This window comes from Crinia signifera, chromosome 12, assembly GCF_055691185.1.
Source record: "Crinia signifera chromosome 12, ASM5569118v1, whole genome shotgun sequence".
In the NCBI taxonomy this organism is placed as follows: Eukaryota; Metazoa; Chordata; class Amphibia; order Anura; family Myobatrachidae; genus Crinia; species Crinia signifera.
Genome location: NC_139228.1, coordinates 5,781,407 through 5,800,855, shown reverse-complemented (window position 1 = coordinate 5,800,855; position 19,449 = coordinate 5,781,407). Strand labels below are relative to the sequence as shown.

The 19,449-nt window shown below is 54.4% G+C and overlaps 1 protein-coding gene across 1 annotated transcript in view; it reads left to right on the top strand.

Annotated features, from left to right (window-relative positions):
* Positions 1 to 19,449, top strand: part of PBXIP1 (PBX homeobox interacting protein 1) — a 36,670-nt gene extending 17,221 nt beyond the window's left edge. Inside the window, exons 4-14 of the mRNA XM_083167200.1 lie at positions 8,591 to 8,679; positions 11,143 to 11,215; positions 12,006 to 12,067; positions 12,144 to 12,285; positions 12,402 to 12,494; positions 13,106 to 13,318; positions 13,512 to 13,535; positions 13,621 to 13,694; positions 13,985 to 14,110; positions 14,376 to 15,802; positions 17,274 to 19,449. Coding sequence (XP_083023326.1) covers positions 8,591 to 8,679; positions 11,143 to 11,215; positions 12,006 to 12,067; positions 12,144 to 12,285; positions 12,402 to 12,494; positions 13,106 to 13,318; positions 13,512 to 13,535; positions 13,621 to 13,694; positions 13,985 to 14,110; positions 14,376 to 15,802; positions 17,274 to 18,534 — 3,584 coding nt within the window. The 3' untranslated portion in view covers positions 18,535 to 19,449. The remainder of the gene's footprint in view (positions 1 to 8,590; positions 8,680 to 11,142; positions 11,216 to 12,005; positions 12,068 to 12,143; positions 12,286 to 12,401; positions 12,495 to 13,105; positions 13,319 to 13,511; positions 13,536 to 13,620; positions 13,695 to 13,984; positions 14,111 to 14,375; positions 15,803 to 17,273) is intronic.

Here is a 19,449-nt window from a genome sequence, read left to right as displayed (position 1 = left end):
TCCTGCCCCTGATCCCCACAGCATGATGCTGCTACCACCATGCCTCATCTGACTAGTCTCCCAGTTCCTGACGCTGATCCCCACAGCACGACTCTGCCACCACCATGCCTCACCTGACTAGTCTCCTAGTACCTGTAGCTGATCCCCACAGCATGCCGCTTCCACCACCATGCCTCCCCTTACTAGTCTCCCAGTACCTGTCGCTGATCCCCACAGCATACTGCATCCACCACCATGCCCTCACCTAACTAGTCTCTTAGTATCTGCCGCTGATCCTCGCAGCGATGCTGCCACCATGGTGGTGGCAGCATCGCTGAGAGGATCAGCAGCAGGTACTGACTAGCCTCACCTGACTAGTCTCCCAGTTCCTGCTGCTGGTCTCCACAGCATGACTCTTCCACCGCCATGCCTCCCCTGACTAGTCTCCCAGTTCCTGCCACTTATCCTCGCAGCGATGCTGCCACCACCATGCCTCACCTGACTAGTCTCCCAGTACCTGCCGCTGATCCTCACAGCATGACGCTGCCACCACCATGCCTCCCCTGACTAGTCTCCCAGTTCCTGCCACTTATCCTCGCAGCGATGCTGCCACCACCATGCCTCACCTGACTAGTCTCCCAGTTCCTGCCCCTGATCCCTACAGCATGACTCTGCCACCACCATGCCTCACCTGACTAGTCTCCCAGTTCCTACCCCTGATCCCCACAGCACGACGCTGCCACCACCATGCCTCCCCTGACTAGTCCCCCAGTTCCTGCCCCTGATCCCCACAGCACGACGCTGCCACCACCATGCCTCACCTGACTAGTCTCCCAGTTCCTACCCCTGATCCCCACAGCACGACGCTGCCACCACCATGCCTCCCCTGACTAGTCCCCCAGTTCCTACCCCTGATCCCCACAGCACGACGCTGCCACCACCATGCCTCCCCTGACTAGTCTCCCAGTTCCTGCCACTAATCCTCGCAGCGATGCTGCCACCACCATGCCTCATCTGACTAGTCTCCCAGTTCCTACCCCTGATCCCCACAGCACAACGCTGCCACCACCATGCCTCCCCTGACTAGTCCCCCAGTTCCTGCCCCTGATCCCCACAGCACGACGCTGCCACCACCATGCCTCACCTGACTAGTCTCCCAGTTCCTGCCCCTGATCCCCACAGCACGATGCTGCTACCACCATGCCTCACCTGACTAGTCTCCCAGTTCCTGCCTCTGATCCCCACAGCACAACGCTGCCACCGCCATGCCTCACCTGACTAGTCTCCCAGTTCCTGCCCCTGATCCCCACAGCACGATGCACTATACACTTTATGTCTAATCAGACAGAGACTTGTGTTTCTCATGGTCTGCGAGTCCTTCAGGGGCATGTTGGCAAACTCCAGGGGGGGCTGCCATGTGCTTCTTACTAAGGAGTGGCTTCCGACTGGCCACTCTACCATACAGGCCTGATTGGTGGATTGCAGCAGAGATGGTTGTTCTCCTCTATCCGCAGAGCTCTCCCCAGCAGCACAGAGTATATCAGGAGATGAGTATTCTGCACTGTGAGGACAGATAGAGCTATCCAGCCTGCATACTTGTGGCTCCATTCTGCCTTATATGGTCTCTGCATGATGACACATACAGAGGAGTCTGGCTCTCTCTCTGCTCCCCGCTGGGCATTGCTGCCACATTACCCCCCTTCCCCTGACTCTGTTCTGTGCTGTCACTGGTCCTCAGTCACATGTCGGGGACCAGCACATCCCGCTGTCCTCATATAAGTATAGGGTGCAAGAATGCGCGGTCACTGTTACATCTGGCTCAGGCCTGCTCTCTGTTAGCAGTCAGCCAACCTTTCCATCCTGCGATGAGGGCTGCTAGATGACAGCTGGTCTGTGTGTGGCCTTGGGAACAGAAGGCGTTTTATCTGTGATCTATCAGCACATAGGCGGGACATAATGGCCGCAGCAATTGTCATATCAGCTGTGTACTTTCTATATCCTACAGGCTGTGCCTTGTGCTGCTGGGAGTTGTCCTGTCTCAGCCCAAGTATCAGAACCATCTCTAATGTACGGGTGGGGGATAGACCCTGCCCCATGTGTAGGAAGGTATAGGGCCTGTTGCGGCCTGAACGCTGCCATTACACAGGGAAGATGAATTACTACCACTGAATGGGCTGATTATTGCAATGGTACAACCGCTGCCCAGAAGCCAGTCCCCCGGCAGGCAGTCCCCCCCCCCCCCCCCCCGATCAGTCCCCCGGCAGGCAGTTCTGTCCCCCGGCAGGCAGATGGTCCCCCGGCAAGATGATCCGTCCCCCAGTAGGCAGTCCCCCCCACTTCCCCAGATCCGCCCCCCGGAAGGCTGATCCTTCCCCCTGCAGGCCGATCCGTCCCCCCCCCCCCCCCCCCCGGCATCCCCTGCAGGCCGATCCGTCCCCCCCCCCCCCCCCCCCCGGCAGGCTGATCCCCCCCCCCCCCCCGGCAGGCTGGTCCGTCCCGTCCCCCCCCCCCCCCGGCAGGCTGGTCCATCCCCCCCCCCCGGCGGGCTGGTCCGTCCCCCCGGCAGGCTGATCCGCGCCCCCCCCCCCCCGGCAGGCTGATCCCGCCCCCCCCCCCCCCCCGGCAGGCTGGCCCGCCCCCCCCCCCCCCGGCAGGCTGGTCCGTCCCCCCCCCGGCAGGCTGGTCCGTCCCCCCCGGAAGGCTGATCCTTCCCCCTGCAGGCCGATCCGTCCCCCCCCCCCCCCCCCCCGGCAGGCTGATTTCCCCCCCCCCCCCCCCGGCAGGCTGGTCCATCCCCCCCCCCCCCCCCGGCAGGCTGGTCCGTCTCCCCCGGCAGGCTGATCCGCCCCCCCCCCCCCCCCCCCCCGGCAGGCTGATTCCCCCCCCCCCCCCGGCAGGCTGGTCCATCCCCCCCCCGGCAGGCTGGTCCGTCCCCCCGGCAGGCTGATCCCGCCCCCCCCCCCCCCCGGCAGGCTGGTCCCCCCCCCCCCCCGGCAGGCTGGTCGGTCCGTCCCCCCCGGCAGGCTGGTCGGTCCGTCCCCCCCGGCAGGCTGGTCCGTCCCCCCCTGGCAGGCTGGTCCGTCCCCCCCCGGCAGGCTGGTCCGTCCTCCCCCGGCAGGCTGGTCCGTCCCCCCCGGCAGGCTGGTCCGTCCCCCCCCCCGGCAGGCTGGTCCGTCCCCCCCCAGCAGGCTGATCTGCCCCCCCCCCCCCCGGCAGGCCCCCCCGGCAGGCTGGTCGGTCCGTCCCCCCGGCAGGCTGGTCGGTCCCCCCCCCCCGGCAGGCTGGTCTGTCCCCCCCCCCCCCGGCAGGCTGGTCTGTGTCCCCCCCCGGCAGGCTGGTCTGTGTCCCCCCCCCCCGGCAGGCTGGTCCGTCCCCCCCCCGGCAGGCTGGTCCGTCCCCCCCCCCCGGCAGGCTGGTCCGTCCCCCCCCCCCCCGGCAGGCTGGTCCGTCCCCCCCGGCAGGCTCATCCGCCCCCCCCAGCAGGCTGATCTGCCCCCCCCCCTGGCAGGCCCCCCCCGGCAGGCTGGTCGGTCCGTCCCCCCCGGCAGGCTGGTCCGTCCCCCCCGGCAGGCTGGTCGGTCCGTCCCCCCGGCAGGCTGGTCTGCCCCCCCCCCCCCCCGGCAGGCTGGTCTGTGTCCCCCCCCCCCGGCAGGCTGGTCCGTCCCCCCCCCCGGTAGGCTGGTCCGTCCCCCCCGGCAGGCTGGTCCGTCCCCCCTCCCGGCAGGCTGGTCCGTCCCCCCCGGCAGGCTGGTCCGTCCCCCCCCGGCAGGCTGGTCCGTCCCCCCCCGGCAGGCTGGTCCGTCCCCCCGGCAGGCTGATCCGCCCCCCCCCCCCCCCCGGCCGACCTTCTCAGCATGGGGTCGCGACTCCATGTTGCTGGAGACTTTTCTAATCTCAGTCACTCCTCCCATCACTCTGTGCCTCCACAGTGCTGCCATGTATGTGCTTTCTGCTGACTACACGTGTGATGTGATGGGTTATGGTATATCAGACTCCTCCCATCACTCTGTGCCTCCACAATGCTGCCATGTATGTGCTGTCTGCTGACCACACATGTGATGTGATGGGTTATGGTATATTAGACTCCTCCCATCACTCTGTGCCTCCACAATGCTGCCATGTATGGGCTGTCTGCTGACTACACATGTGATGTGATGGGTTATGGTATATTAGACTCCTCCCATCACTCTGTGCCTCCACAATGCTGCCATGTTGCCATGTATGTGCTGTCTGCTGACTACACCTGTGATGTGATGGGTTATGGTATATCAGACTCCTCCCATCACTCTGTGCCTCCACAATGCTGCCATGTATGTGCTGTCTGCTGACCACACATGTGATGTGATGGGTTATGGTATATCAGACTCCTCCCATCACTCTGTGCCTCCAAAATGCTGCCATGTATGTGCTGTCTGCTGACTACACGTGTGATGTGATGGGTTATGGTATATCAGACTCCTCCCATCACTCTGTGCCTCCACAATGCTGCCATGTATGTGCTGTCTGCTGACTACACATGTGATGGGTTATGGTATATCAGACTCCTCCCATCACTCTGTGCCCCCACAATGCTGCCATGTATGTGCTGTCTGCTGACTACACCTGTGATGTGATGGGTTATGGTATATCAGACTCCTCCCATCACTCTGTGCCTCCACAATGCTGCCATGTATGTGCTGTCTGCTGACTACACGTGTGATGTGATGGGTTATGGTATATTAGACTCCTCCCATCACTCTGTGCCTCCACAATGCTGCCATGTATGTGCTGTCTGCTGACTACACATGTGATGGGTTATGGTATATCAGACTCCTCCCATCACTCTGTGCCCCCACAATGCTGCCATGTATGTGCTGTCTGCTGACTACACCTGTGATGTGATGGGTTATGGTATATCAGACTCCTCCCATCACTCTGTGCCTCCACAATGCTGCCATGTATGTGCTGTCTGCTGACTACACGTGTGATGTGATGGGTTATTATGGTATATTAGACTCCTCCCATCACTCTGTGCCTCCACAATGCTGCCATGTATGTGCTGTCTGCTGACTACACGTGTGATTTGATGGGTTATGGTATATTAGACTCCTCCCATCACTATGTGCCTCCACAGTGCTGCCATGTATGTGCTGTCTGCTGACTACACGTGTGACGTGATGGGTTATGATATATCAGACTCCTCCCATCACTCTGTGTCTCCACAGCAGTAACTTGCTGGGGTCCTGTCATTATTTGTATTGTCAGATTGGATCACAGAGCAAAATGGTCTGAGGACCCTGTACTATATCATTACGGAAGAACACTGTTAAAGGGCCTTAGTGATGTGCTCAGTCGTCCATAAATGTAGTAGAATCCACCAATATGCAGAATGCTCTAGTGCAGTGGTTCCCAACCTTTTTTCTCTCCCGTACCCCTTGATTAGGCTTTTCATTTATGAGTACCCCCTCCTCTTAATTTGAAATATCCACAGAACTTCTGAGTGAAGTGGAAGTAAGTAGTACGTGAGTACTTATATTAAGGAGTAACGGAGGAGTAGTGTGTGGTCAAGAATCCGTTCCCTTTGTGTCTGGCCCATGGCTGTGTTCGGGGTTCCCAATGTAGAATTAAAGCCACTATTTCCTCCACCCGGGTCAGATCGCTGATGTCTGAGGGCAGCCGGGGGAGCTCCCAGTGGATTGCTGGTCAGGCAAAAGCAGGAGGAGATGCTAATGAGCTGCTGTCGGAACCAAATATGATGCAACGTGGTTTGTCTCAATGGCAATGGGAGATTTTTTCCACCATCTGGAAACTTCTTTTTATGTTTCCGCCATTATCAATATTCTTTTGAAGTACCCCCAACAGGTCTGCAAAGTACCCCCAGGGGTACTAGTACCCCAGGTTGGGAACCACTGCTCTAGTGGCAGTGCTGCCATTGTCCAATCCAAGTGTGGCCTCCTGTGGGAGAGCCTGTGCATCGTTCGCCCACAGATCCTGTGACACGTCTGGGACCCCAGGCCACACTGACATGGTCACTGCAGCTGATGTGTATGCAGACAGCTGTGCTCATTGCAGTGAGTCCGGATCCACGTGCTGCTGTGAGGGACAGGTGTAGGGATTAGCAATGGTGACGGAGCTTTATCCGGGGGAGTGCTGGCGATTCTTGTATAGCTCACTATTACGGGAAACATTCTTGTGACCTGGGAATGGTGGTGATTGTGTGTAATATTACACTACAGCTCCCTGCGGCCCAGCAGCTGCCTCCTGCACCCAACGCTCATTTGGTTACTCAGAGAGAAATTTGCAAGACAAACCTTAAACAAATATACGAGGCCAGTCCTACCAGTCTGACTCCTACAGGGGACTATATGGTAGTACTCACCCAAACTATGACCCATACAAGCCATGTTACACTCCCTTCCTCTGCCCCTCACATTTATGGCTTAGTAGAGACCAGTGATGGCTAACTTTGACTCTCCAGCTGTTGTTGAACTACACATCCCAGCATGACCAGCATTTACTGGCACTGAGAGTAGCAGTAATGGGGTAATATGGTTGGGCTGCCCTATGGTAGAGAGGGCAACAGTTAGATGCGGTGGGCGTGGCTGGCACTGAGAGTAGCAGTAGTGATGTGGTACTCTTTACCTAGAACGGCGCCCACGATTGAAATCGCGGGCATCGGGGGTAAAATCGCGGGCATCGCGGGTACATCAAAATCGGGTACCCGCGATTACCGCGATTTTCCCATAGGGAACAATGTTAAAAAGGAAGATTGACCGCGATTTTAGCGTTAAATGCCTCAATGCCCGCGATTTTTACATAGGAAACAATGTTAAATGGGCCACAGAGCCCTAATAGTCCCCCTGAAGTCTTAAATGGCCACCAAAATTTTTAACGCCACCCCACGATCAACGCGAACCCGAAGCGTGGCGAGCGCAGCGAGCCCGCGAGGGGCGGCGGTACGCGTCCTACGACCTTTTCATGCCCTACTATCCACGTCGGCGTGGAGTTGAGAATAGAATAGTGTGGCGAGCGCAGCGAGCCACCGAGCCCGAAGCGTGGCGAGCGCAGCGAGCCCCGCGAGAGGACGCGGATACCTTCACAGTTATACGCGTCCCCTCGCGGGCTTCACAGGTGTGCGCGTGGCCACGGACACCTGTGAAGCCCGCGAGGGGACGCGTTTACCTGTGAAGGTATCCGCGTCCCCTCGCGGGGCTCGCTGCGCTCGCCACGCTTCGGGCTCGGTGGCTCGCTGCGCTCGCCACACTATTCTATTCTCAACTCCACGCCGACGTGGATAGTAGGGCATGAAAAGGTCGGAGGACGCGTACCGCCGCCCCTCGCGGGCTCGCTGCGCTCGCCACGCTTCGGGTTGACGTGGATCGTGGGGTGGCGTTAAAAATTGGGGGGGCCATTTAAGGGTTAATGGGCTCTGTGGCCCATTTAACATTGATTCCTATGGCCAAATCGGGTCATTGAGCCATTTAACAGTAAAATCGGGTCCATCGCGGGCATTTAACATTGATTCCTATGGGAAATCGGAGCATCGCGTCGCGGGCATCGCGGGTACATTTATGGCCGGCCGCGACGCGACCGACACGATTTTTCATGTTTAACATGGGTTTCAATGGGAAAATCGCGGGCATCGCGTCGGTCGCGTCGCGGGCAGACATAAATGTACCCGCGATGCCCGCGACGGGCGCCGTTCTAGGTAAAGAGTACCAGTGATGTAGTATGGTTTGGCTACCCCAGGTTAGAGAGGGCAACAATTAGATGTGGTGGGCGTGTCTGCCGCTGAGAGTAACCGTGGTAGTGATGTAATAGGGTTTGGGGTGCAGCAGTTAGATGTGGTGGGCGTGGCTGGCACTGAGAGTAGCAGCAGTGATGTAATGGGGTTGGGCTGCCCCAGGGTAGAGAACGCAGCAGTTAGACACTGTGAGCGTGACTGGCGCTAAGAGTAGAAGTAGTGTAATGAAGTTGGGATGCCACAGGGTAGAGAGTGTAGCAGTTAGATGCGGCGGGCGTTGCTGGCGCTGAGAGTAGCAGTAGTGATGTAGTAGGGTTTGGCTGCCGCAGGGTAGAGAGCGCAGCAGTTAGATGCGGTGGGCGTGGTTGGCGCTGATCGTAGCCGTAGTGATGTAATGGGGTTGGGATACCCCAGGGTAGAGAGCGCAGCAGTTAGACGAGGTGGGCTTGGCTGGCCCTAAGAGTAGCAGTAGCGATGTAGTAGGGTTGAGATGCCCCAGGGTAGATAGCGCAGCAGTTAGATGCGATGGCGTGGCTGGCGCTGAGAGTAGCAGTAGTGATGTAGTAGGGTTGAGATGCCCCAGGGTAGAGAGCGCAGCAGTTAGACGTGGTGGGCGTGGCTGGCGCTGAGAGTAGCAGCAGTGATGTAATAGGGTTGGGATGCCCCGCGGCAGTTAGACGTGGTGGCGCACATGATGCGTGGTAAATGTCCCATGTCATGTATGTATAGAGCACAGGGTCTGATGGGAACACTGTGACGTCATCCATCTGCTGTAGGATGTTCTCTTGGTGACATAATGACATGGCATGAGAACAATGTAACTCCGCCATCACCTACAATCTGCATGGCCTGTGACACCATTATAATGCGTCTCTCCGTTCTCCCCAGGATCAGTCACTGTGCACAGCCGGCTGAGGGATGTCGGACGGTCTGAGAGCCGAGACTCGGAGAACAACTGGGTGATCCCGAACACAGAAGTACGCTCTCACTATGACTGGTTACGCACAGCTTAGTAGACATGGGGTGCAGGGGTTGTGCTTGTGGTGAAGCCTGACTGTACCTATATCTCAGTATTTGCAGCTGCCGCTCCCCCTCCCCCTCCCCATGACAGGAAATGGCTCCTCCCCGTTACAGGTCCAATGTAATAATGAACAAAACCCATCCAATATATTGTAACTTTACATGTATGTGACCATTCCAGGAGCATATAGAGCAGTGCCATCATCACATACTATTCCCAAGATCTTACCATTTGGTGACATCCCCAGAAAACCCCTCTCCACAGAAGCTAGCAATCTAGTCACAGCACAAGAGACCCTGTCATCAGGAGCTACACTCTAGTGACATCACCAGAGACCCTGTCATCAGGAACTTACACTCTAATGACATCACCAGCGACCCTGTCCTCAGGAGCTTACACTCTAGTGACATCACTAGCGACCCTGTCCTCAGGAGCTTACACTCTAGTGACATCACCAGAGACCCTGTCATCAGGAACTTACACTCTAATGACATCACCAGCGACCCTGTCCTCAGGAGCTTACACTCTAGTGACATCACCAGCGACCCTGTCCTCAGGAGCTTACACTCTAGTGACATCACCAGCGACCCTGTCCTCAGGAGCTTACACTCTTGTGACGTCACCAGCGACCCTGTCCTCAGGAGCTCTAGTGACGTCATAGACGGCCTTTCCCTTCTATCACCGCCCCCAGGAGCTTTCAGTCCAGTGACTATACTTATGTCTGTTCTTCTAGTTATAGTGACTGTAACATAAGATTGCTGAGGAGTCCCTGCTCCCACCAGTACCGGCCCGGCCTGGCTGCGTTCTGTTCCTGAGCAACCGTAGCGGGCCACTTCTCTGGGCACTGGCCACTTCTCCGGGCACTGGCCACTTCTCCGGGCACTGGCACAGGTCCCTTCTCCGGGCACAGGTCACTTCTCTGGGCACTGGCACAGGTCCCTTCTCCGGGCACAGGTCACTTCTCTGGGCACTGGCACAGGTCACTTCTCTGGGCACAGGTCAATTCTCTGGGCACTGGCACAGGTCACTTCTCTGGGTCCTGGCACAGGTCACTTCTCTGGGCACAGGTCAATTCTCTGGGCACTGGCACAGGTCACTTCTCTGGGTCCTGGCACAGGTCACTTCTCTGGGCACTTTCACCAGTCACTTCTCTGGGTCCTGGCACAGGTCACTTCTCTGGGTCCTGGCACAGGTCACTTCTCTGGGTCCTGGCACAGGTCACTTCTCTGGGCACTGGTCACTTCACTGGTCACTTCTCTGGGCACTGGTCACTTCACTGGTCACTTCTCTGGGCACCGGGACAGGCCTCTTCTCTGGGCACAGGCCTCTTCTCCGGGCACAGGCCACTTCTCTGGGCACTGAAACAGGACAATAGAATAAGCTGTGGCACTGTCTGACCTCCTCCAGGGAGCAGGGATACACCCCCTAAACTGAGGGGTGCACGTAACCAACACCTCCGCCTCTGTAGAAGGCACAAGGATGAGCTGTGTAACCCCATCACTAGGCCTGCCTGTCCAGATAGAGGTTCAGGTGCCCTCTAGTGGTGACTGCGCTAACTCCCCAGAGAGGCTGGCCCATAGACATACTATGGGGTCATTCAGGCCTGCTCACTAGGCTGCGTATATTCAGAGGCCATCAAGAAGGTTATTGCCTGCCCCTCTGAATGCACGACACCCCCCCCCCCGGACAGAAGAGGAATCATCTGGTGGTTGCTGATCCTCTGTTCTCAGCACACAGGTAGCCCAGGATTTAGGTTGGGATGTACTAAGGGGAAAATGCGGTAAAACCCCTGTTTTACAGCATTTTGCTATGTACTATTGCCCGGCCGCACCGATTTCGCCTATGGGCTCGTGACACCCCCCTCTCCCCCTCCCTTGGGCTTACCTTCTTGCAGGTGCACCTGGACTCCGGAAGGTAAGCCCTTCCTCCCCCCTGCAGCCAGACGTCCTTCCGGCTACAAGGGGGAGGAGGAGGCGCCGGGGAGTAGACTCACACCACAGTACAGGTATCGCGGGGGGGTCACCGTTACCGCACCGCGATGCCAGCCGCATATGTTAGTACATATGCGCTGGCATCGCGGCGGGCGGACGGAGAAGGGTGGCGATGTATTTTAATACATCCTGCCCTCAGTGTTCTGCTGCACGTTGTCTGAATTGGGGGCTGGCACTGACGTCACGTGACATCATTCACCCACACCGAGCAGGCAGGGAAACGGCAGCAATATGTGGGCACGCTGGGCGCCAGTACCACAGAGTAGGCCGCGTGTCTCTCATGGTCCCTTACCAGCGTGTATTACACATATATCATGTAGGACATTGCTGTACTTCCCCCTCTGCGTCTGTGCCTCGTGCCTCTAACCTCAACCTGCCAGTTCTTCCCAACCTTCCGCTCATTCCTAGCATTTCCTGTTCTCTTGCAGGGGCTCCTGGTGGAGACGGTGGGGGCGGCACAGAGCGAGGCGGTACATGCTCAGCTGCCGGAACAATCTGCAGGTAACATTCTCCTGACTATCTCCATACATGGTGAATTGCTGCTGGGAAGGCTGCGGAGCGGTGTTCTGCTGTTATATTCTCTGTGCTGTGTAATCTGCGCACATCCCTGATAATACTGCCAGGAAGGATGCGGAGCAATGTTCTGCTGCTATATTCTCTGTGCACATCCCTGATAATACTGCCGGGAAGGATGCGGAGCAATGTTCTGCTGCTATATTCTCTGCGCACATCCCCGATAATACTGCCGGGAAGGATGCGGAGCAATGTTCTGCTGCTATATTCTCTGCGCACATCCCCGATAACACTGCCGGGAAGGATGCCGAGCAATGTTCTGCTGCTATATTCTCTGCGCACATCCCCGATAACACTGCCGGGAAGGATGCGGAGCAATGTTCTGCTGCTATATTCTCTGCGCACATCCCCGATAACACTGCCAGGAAGGATGCGGAGCAATGTTCTGCTGCTATATTCTCTGCGCACATCCCCGATAATACTGCCGGGAAGGATGCGGAGCAATGTTCTGCTGCTATATTCTCTGCGCACATCCCCGATAACACTGCCGGGAAGGATGCGGAGCAATGTTCTGCTGCTATATTCTCTGCGCACATCCCCGATAACACTGCCGGGAAGGATGCGGGGCAATGTTCTGCTTTCCTGTGCTATATTCTCTGTAGTGCGTTCCCTGTATTCTGGGCCTGTGTGTGTGACGCGTCCTGTATAATACATGTATAGCACATGCGTGTGTCTGTCCTATCACCGCACCGTATAATACATGTATGTGTGATATCAGGGCCGCCCGTGCAGTCTCAGACGGAGGAGAATGAGGGTTCCAGCAGCGTCCAGGATGTTACGGTAAGAAGGTTACATAGTAATAAGTAACAGGGATCCCTATTGTGACTTCTGGATGACATCACTATCTGTATCCCAGGAGCCCCAGCTTCCTCCACCCCGCATCACTACTCCAATACATGAGGAGCAGCTGGACATACCACCGGGGGAGCCAGAGAGCACAGCTGGGGATGAGGGCCAGCCGCTCATCAAACAGAGCCCAGGAATCACCAGCAGAGTGGGTCAGTGCCTCATACCAACAGCTGTGACTGTGGCACCTCGTACCTCCCTGAGTAATGCATGTGATGACCTCATATAACGCCACCCTTCCCTTCTCTGTCTTCTTCTTGTCTTGAAGCAAGTTGCATTGAGAAGGTAGCGCAGTTCTTCCCCGGCCCCTTGCCACTGGGCGGATTGAGGACCTGGCGGCAGAGCGCCACTAGCGGAACAGGTTCTGCGTTATGCATGGTGTCTTGCATGAGCTACATAACAGAAAGAGCAGGCCTATCGCCAGGTCCTATGATGTTAGGGTCCTGTAGCCTCCTGCCGTGGGCGTGACATCATATAACATAGCTGGCAAATCAGTGGGTGGAGTCCAGCTGCTATTGGCCAATAAGATGCTGCAGCTAGTGCTCAGTACTGCGGATATGTTCCCCCCAGCCATGTGCTTATACGGCACATGACGCGTATATACTGTATATCTCTGCGTCCAGCCTCTCCTCAGACACATACATGGTTTTGCCTGTAGTTGGCCCCTCCCCTCTCCCAGCCCCGCCTGCAGGCGTAGGGAGTCAGGTGTGTAAGAGACGCAGAACATAATGTACTCCACCCAGAGCTATGGATTAAATCCTGACATAACCTCCTAGGACCAGGTACAGCTCTATGGAAAGGGGTATGCGAGTGGGTTCCCTGTGCACTGTATACACTGTGGCCTCCGCATTATCCCAGCCTCACTGGTCACCAGGCCCGTGTGTCCCTAGCTGCGTTAATGACCCTTCTCGCTCCTGTAGCCAGAGATTCCCTACATGTTACTACCTGCCTCTGTCACTCTGCCCCCTGCAGGAGAGGACCTGGAACAGGTCAGCTGCTCCAGCAGTGATGATGATACGGAGGGTCTCAGGAAGCGTGTAACTAGAGGGGCTCCTCCCATCAGTATTGGACCCAGCCCCAAAGAGGCCGAACAACAGGACGCAGATGCTGGCTCCTCTCTCACCCTCAATAGATGCATCATTGCCGCAATCGCCCTGGTTGGCGTGGGACTGCTGATCCTCTCCGGTGAGATGTGACAAGACCTCCCTCTGCCCGTCTTGTTATCCCCATGAATATCTGTACCCCAATAACAGAATGTCTGGCTGTTACACATATCGCCTTATTGCGGGAGAGCACCATTTCCATGTGTTGCGTCCTGTATGGCGGGTGGTCTCCCAGTGCAGACATCAGGCCTAATGTGTCTAATCTCTCTTCACAGGCAGCGGTTTCATCTCAGACGGTGGTAAGTCAGATGTACAGAGCACTATAACATAGCAGACATATATGTACTATCATCCAGAGAGATCATCGCCCTCTCTCATGTGTAGATAATGCACAGACCATCATCGCACGCAGCGTGACAGATGGAGAGACGGAATCCGGAGGCATTGCCTACATTCAGGTGAGGACTGCCCCCGCCGGGTCCTAACTAGCATCACCACAAGGGAACCCAAGGTGGGACTGTCAGAGGAATGGGGGGGGGGGGTGCATAATTTATTGTACATTCCAATTACCCAGCGACAGAGAACAGAATACAAGGCCTTGTGTAGTCTCTGTATCCCCCTATAGCACAACGCTGGAAGCTCACAGACCTGCTACACATCTCCCCGGTTCTCTGTACTCGTTCCTGCCCTCGGACTGGTCACTCTACATTGCTTGTGCCTGAACCTCTTGTGTCCGTGTCTCTGTCAGGACTGGATTCGCAAACATGCCGATCAGTTCACGGGAGACCCGAGCAGCCTACAAGTCATGAGTAGCCTCCTGGACAAAGTCGCTAAGGAGAACCAGGACATTCGGCACATGCAGGCCACACTTCAGGTACCTACTGTTTCTGCCCAGTGCTCTCTGCTCCATGTTATAGGTGTGTGCCAGTCTCCGCGGTTACACCAGTCCGCCGGGCCGACGTTATAGGGCTTAAGCTCTGTATCGGTCCACCCCTTAGCTAATTGGGTCCTCAAGCTCTGGGTCGGACAGCCATGATTTGTACATTTACCCCTAAGCATTGTACAATGTCTGTGACCAGAAAACAAGTCCATGCGGAATGTACTAACTTGTTTTTGTACTTTGGATGAATCCATGACAGGCGCAGAAAGAAGAACTGGAAGTCCTACTTCATGCCGGCAGCGGAGCGACGGTCACTCACCTGGGTGTGACGGAAGAGAACGTGAGACTAAAGGACGCCCTGCTCAGAGAGGAAACAGCCCACCTCTCTGCCAAGGAGGAACTGCAGGACCTACAGCTGAAACTGGAAGCCCTGCAAGGCAGCAGCTTGGAAAAGGAAGCCCTGGTCTTGGAGAACTCGGAGCTAAAAGTGGACCTGGACTCTGCTAAGAGGCAGATCGAGGGTTTCCTGTCACAGAAGGAGACGCTGGTGGCAGAATCCCAAATGCTTCGTCAGGAGTTGGACAAGCAGCGCTTGCTGTTGGCTTCTATTAGACAAGACCTGGATAATCTAACAGTGAACGGCACTGAGGGAGAGAGTAGCCTGCTCAAACGCATCTCGGACATGAGTAACCGGCTGGTGATGGAGACTCAGAGGTCTGAAACCTGGGAGAAAAAGTACGTAGAGCACGCTCAGAGGAGGAAAGAGCAACTCGGAGAAGAGAAGAAGGACTTCAGTCATAAAGAGTGGAAACGGGTGGACAAATCGGGCAAGGCTGCAAATATCTCTGCCACCGCTGGAGAGGGGAGGAAAGCGCATTATAAACATGGCAAGAGGCAGCCTGCAGAGGACCATAGGGAATCCCAGCATGAAGAATGGAAAAGCAAGAAGTATGAAGGGAAGCGGGAGCAGCACTGGCCAGACAAGAAGCACCGGCATTGGGAGGGAGCGAAAGGGGTGGCAGGAGACAGAGAACAAGGTCCACACGAAACCGATACTTTGAGAGACAAAGGCAAATATCACAAATCCGGAGACTTTGGCCATCACCGTCATGAAAACTCTGGCAAAGACTGGAAGGAAAATCCAGAAAGGCATCATCATGGAGAAGCAGGAGATAAATACCATCCCCGCAAGGGGCAGAAGGACTTTGTGGATGCACACAAAGAGGAGAACAACAGGAAATGGGAGCATGGCAAGAAAACACATGGCCATGAGGCCCCTCATCGCCACCATGACCATAACAAATTCTGGAAGAAGCTCTCCGATCATCAGTATCGCGTGCCAGAGGGATGCTCAGGGCTGGAGGACTGCGCTCGCAAAGATGGCATTGACCTTTTTAACGTGGAGCTGAAGCCGGTCCAGAGGAAGCAATTTGAGGAGGTCCTTCATAGTTACCTGGAGAAGTCGCAGCTGTCCAAGCACGTCCCCGAGCTTGTACCTCTCCTTGATGGCTTCTTCGAGGGGCCGGTCTTCTCCCACCAAAAGATCCGCTTCAAGGACTTTGTGGATGACGTGGAGGATTTCCTGGAAGACCTGGCAAGGAGGGAGACTGGGGATGACGACCTTGTGGACGATTTCGAGAGATATGTCTACAGCAAGTTCTTTGGAGAAGCGGCTACCAAGAAAAGGTGAGTCTTTCATCTGTAGCTACTCAGATCAATACAATAGGTCATTTATGGTTCCTCTACAGAAATACCATATCCCAAAGCCCCCCCCCGACCACCTGATCACTGCGCAGTCATTTCTCCCTTGTCCGACTAAAGGAAGATCCATTCCAAATAGGCAACATAAATATAGTTCTCTGAAATTCTTTTGTATAGAATAATTCCCAATATCCATAAATGTATGGAAAGGTGAGCTCATTTGTCACCCTATACGTGTTATGGACTTTTTGTCATTCATTCAAGATAATACTTGAAAAAGCATAGATGACTTACCAGTGTAATATACAGCTCTCAGACCACCTTGTGCACTGGGATAATCTGCTCCCAATATAACGTTAAGGGCTTGGTTATTCAGGCCGTTATCTATAACCAGGGTCGGTATGAAGAGAATAGTCCATTTACTGCCCATCCAATGACCAGTAATGTGACAAAGGCATAGTTGGAAAGAGGAGCAGAGGCGAGCGTTTGTTACAGTAGTATTGTCTGTACTATGGGAGGTGGGGGGCGTTTGTGACCTCTGTGGCATAGCCTCAGTAGGCCTCCTTCACAGTTGGATCGTTGTCCGTTGCAGTGATCTTAAGGTCCCCCAAATACCCCAGCCCAGTCATCACTGTGTTCTGCCCAAGCTGTTTGCGTTACCCAGGAAACCAGAGAATGCGCTATATGTCTTCGTGGCTTAAATCAGCAACCCACACCAGCAGTATAACACCCAGGCTGGTTCCCTGAAGCTCCGGATATGGGTAACCAGCAGCAGGCGGCACACTGCCTGGGCCGGTTACTCTTTAATGAAACAGGGCGATGGGAAATTCCCATCTACGCTGAGATCTGAGTCAGGCATTAGGGCAGTCCTGTTATACTTATTTTATATTATTATACCTGATAGAGAAGAGGGGGGGGGGGGCGATGTCTGGAAATGACCCGGATCTGTACAATCATCAGACTATATATCTTGCTAAAAACAGTGTAACCCATAAAGACCTCAGCGGCCAATATAAAATCTATACACGCACAAATCCAACAGGTTCCCCCGATAAAATCTACAAATTAGAGAAATGCCTTTCCATGCAGAAATATTGCTCATGAGTCAGGCTTCATCCTGTATAATAAAGGCTATCACCGCTTCTCACCTCTATGGGGGGGATTCAAGTGTTGTGCGCCCTGGCGGGACATAGATGCCGACGCTGTTCCACCATTTGGACAGGCTGGTGACTAACATTAAAAAGATCAGCTTAATTTCCATCAGCAATCAGAGTTGTACAAAGACCTGATGCATACTCAAATATAGAAGTCCCACCAACTGTGAATGAGGCCCACCGGCTTAGATTTAGGTGCTCCAATCACTAGCACTTGTGTGTCACAGACTATGATGTATGCGTTCCACTACTGGCACTTCCTCTAATAACATGTTGCAGGGCACAATGAATTCCTTTTCTAGATCTGCTAAGACGATCATTCACCACAACAAGCATGGGAAACGGGAATTTGACCTCAAACAAGTAGAATCCAGACCTTCTAAAGAAAAGAAAGCCTCCATAGATGACCTCGATGTAGACTTTCATGACTACGCACATTATAAGGGAACGTTGAAGACGGCTGAGGCGCACAGACAAAGGCCACCAAACCGTCAGCATGAAGAAGACTATGAACCAGGATTCATTGAGCACGAATATGACAAAAAAAAGGGACACCATTACAAAACCCACCACCAGCCAAGTCGACATGACGTGGACGATGACAGCAAGTTCTTTACTGAACAGGAAAAGTCAGCCTGCCACCATTCTGAGAAACCCAGTTACATCAAGACCGGGAAAGATGGAGGACACAGCAACAGATCTTACCAAGAACATCACATAATGAAAGAGGAGGGACATTTCCACAAGCATAACCCAGATAACAAACGCCACAAATACCAACACTGGCAAGAACACCACTACAACAAGGATCAGTTTCATACAGAAGACCATGGGCATCAAACCAAATACAGTAACACATATAAAAAGGATGGCACAGCACACAAGTATAAATACAAACCTTACAATAAGCACAGTGAGGAAGACTCTGAATCCTTCTTCCAACAGGAATATAAATCCGATCAGAAACCTGAGAAAGATGCCAACAACAAGCGCTACCACCATGACCACAAGCTATGGAAAGAAGATGGACACAGACGCCAATCCTACCACCAGGAGGAGGAACCTGAGAGGAGACACAAATCCTACCAGCAGAAGGAGGAACCTGAGAGGAGACACCAATCCTACCACCAGGAGGAGGACCCTGAGAAGAGACACAAATCCTACAAGTACAAGAAGGAGGAACCTGAGCGGAGACACAAATCCTACCAGTATAAGGATGAGAACCCTGAGAGGAGACCCCAATCCTACCACCAGGAGGAAGAACCTGAGAGGAGACACAAATCCTACCAGCACAAGGAGGACCCTGAGAGGAGACACAAATCCTACAAGTACAAGAAGGAGGATCCTGAGAGGAGACACAAATCCTACCAGCAGAAGAAGGAGGACCCTGAGAGGAGACACCAATCCTACCACCAGGAGGAGGACCAGAAGAGACACAAATCCTACAAGTACAAGAAGGAGGAACCTGAGAGGAGACACAAATCCTACCACCAGGAGGAGGACCAGAAGAGACACAAATCCTACAAGAAGGAAGACCCTGAGAAGAGACACAAATCCTACTAGTACAAGGATGAGGACCGTCATAGAAAGACTTAGCGATAGCTCCCCCAGGTATTCAATAGAGTGCCTTATCTACTAGTGTTGAGGATATGTGCACTGTATTGTCCTGTGTTGATGCCACCAGAACTGCTCTCATCCTGCACACAGCTGAGATAGATAAGATGTCCAATGTCTGATGAGGTAGAACAGAAGCAGAGGCGATGTTATACAGATGGGAAGATGGTTTTGTGTCGCTGTATGGTGTAGGTTATCGTTCAGAGTTACTGGTTCATAGTCACTGATGTAGTCAATGCTAGGACCCTCCTAATCCTATCACAATAGACTGGTCCCTGGGACAATCCCTTACTTAACCACTAGTGCCTTATCCCATTGCCTTATACTGCCACGTCTGCAGCCATGTTTCCTGCCACCGCACATTTGCGTAGTGAGCCTATTCATTGTTCTTTAACCCTTTTTGTGCCAAATTTCCCTGAATGAATTGAAGAACAGCTTACCCTGACTATCCGAGGTTTTGACTTATCATACCCTGTATTGGCCCATTCGCCTCATACATGGATCTGACAACACCCCAACCCAATGACCTACTGTTAGTACAGCAGTAGGGCCCATTTTTTGCTAGGTGATATACAGCCTATGCTAGACCCCAAACTCTTCTATATGAGAATAACATTTTGTGACTCATTTGCCGATTAGAATGTGCAGGGACGTCGGAATTTGCCAGGAGATGGCAGCCACAGATTCTAGGTTTCTATGCTTTGTGTTACTCACCTTGCACTATTCACTTGAAGTTTGTGTTACACCTGCTGTACAGAGTACACTGGAATGTGTTTTGTGTGTGTGTGTTACCTGTGTGCTGATTAATTTAATCCCAACTGTTGTTGGACTAATGCACTTTGAAAATAAAAGTTTAAACTGAGA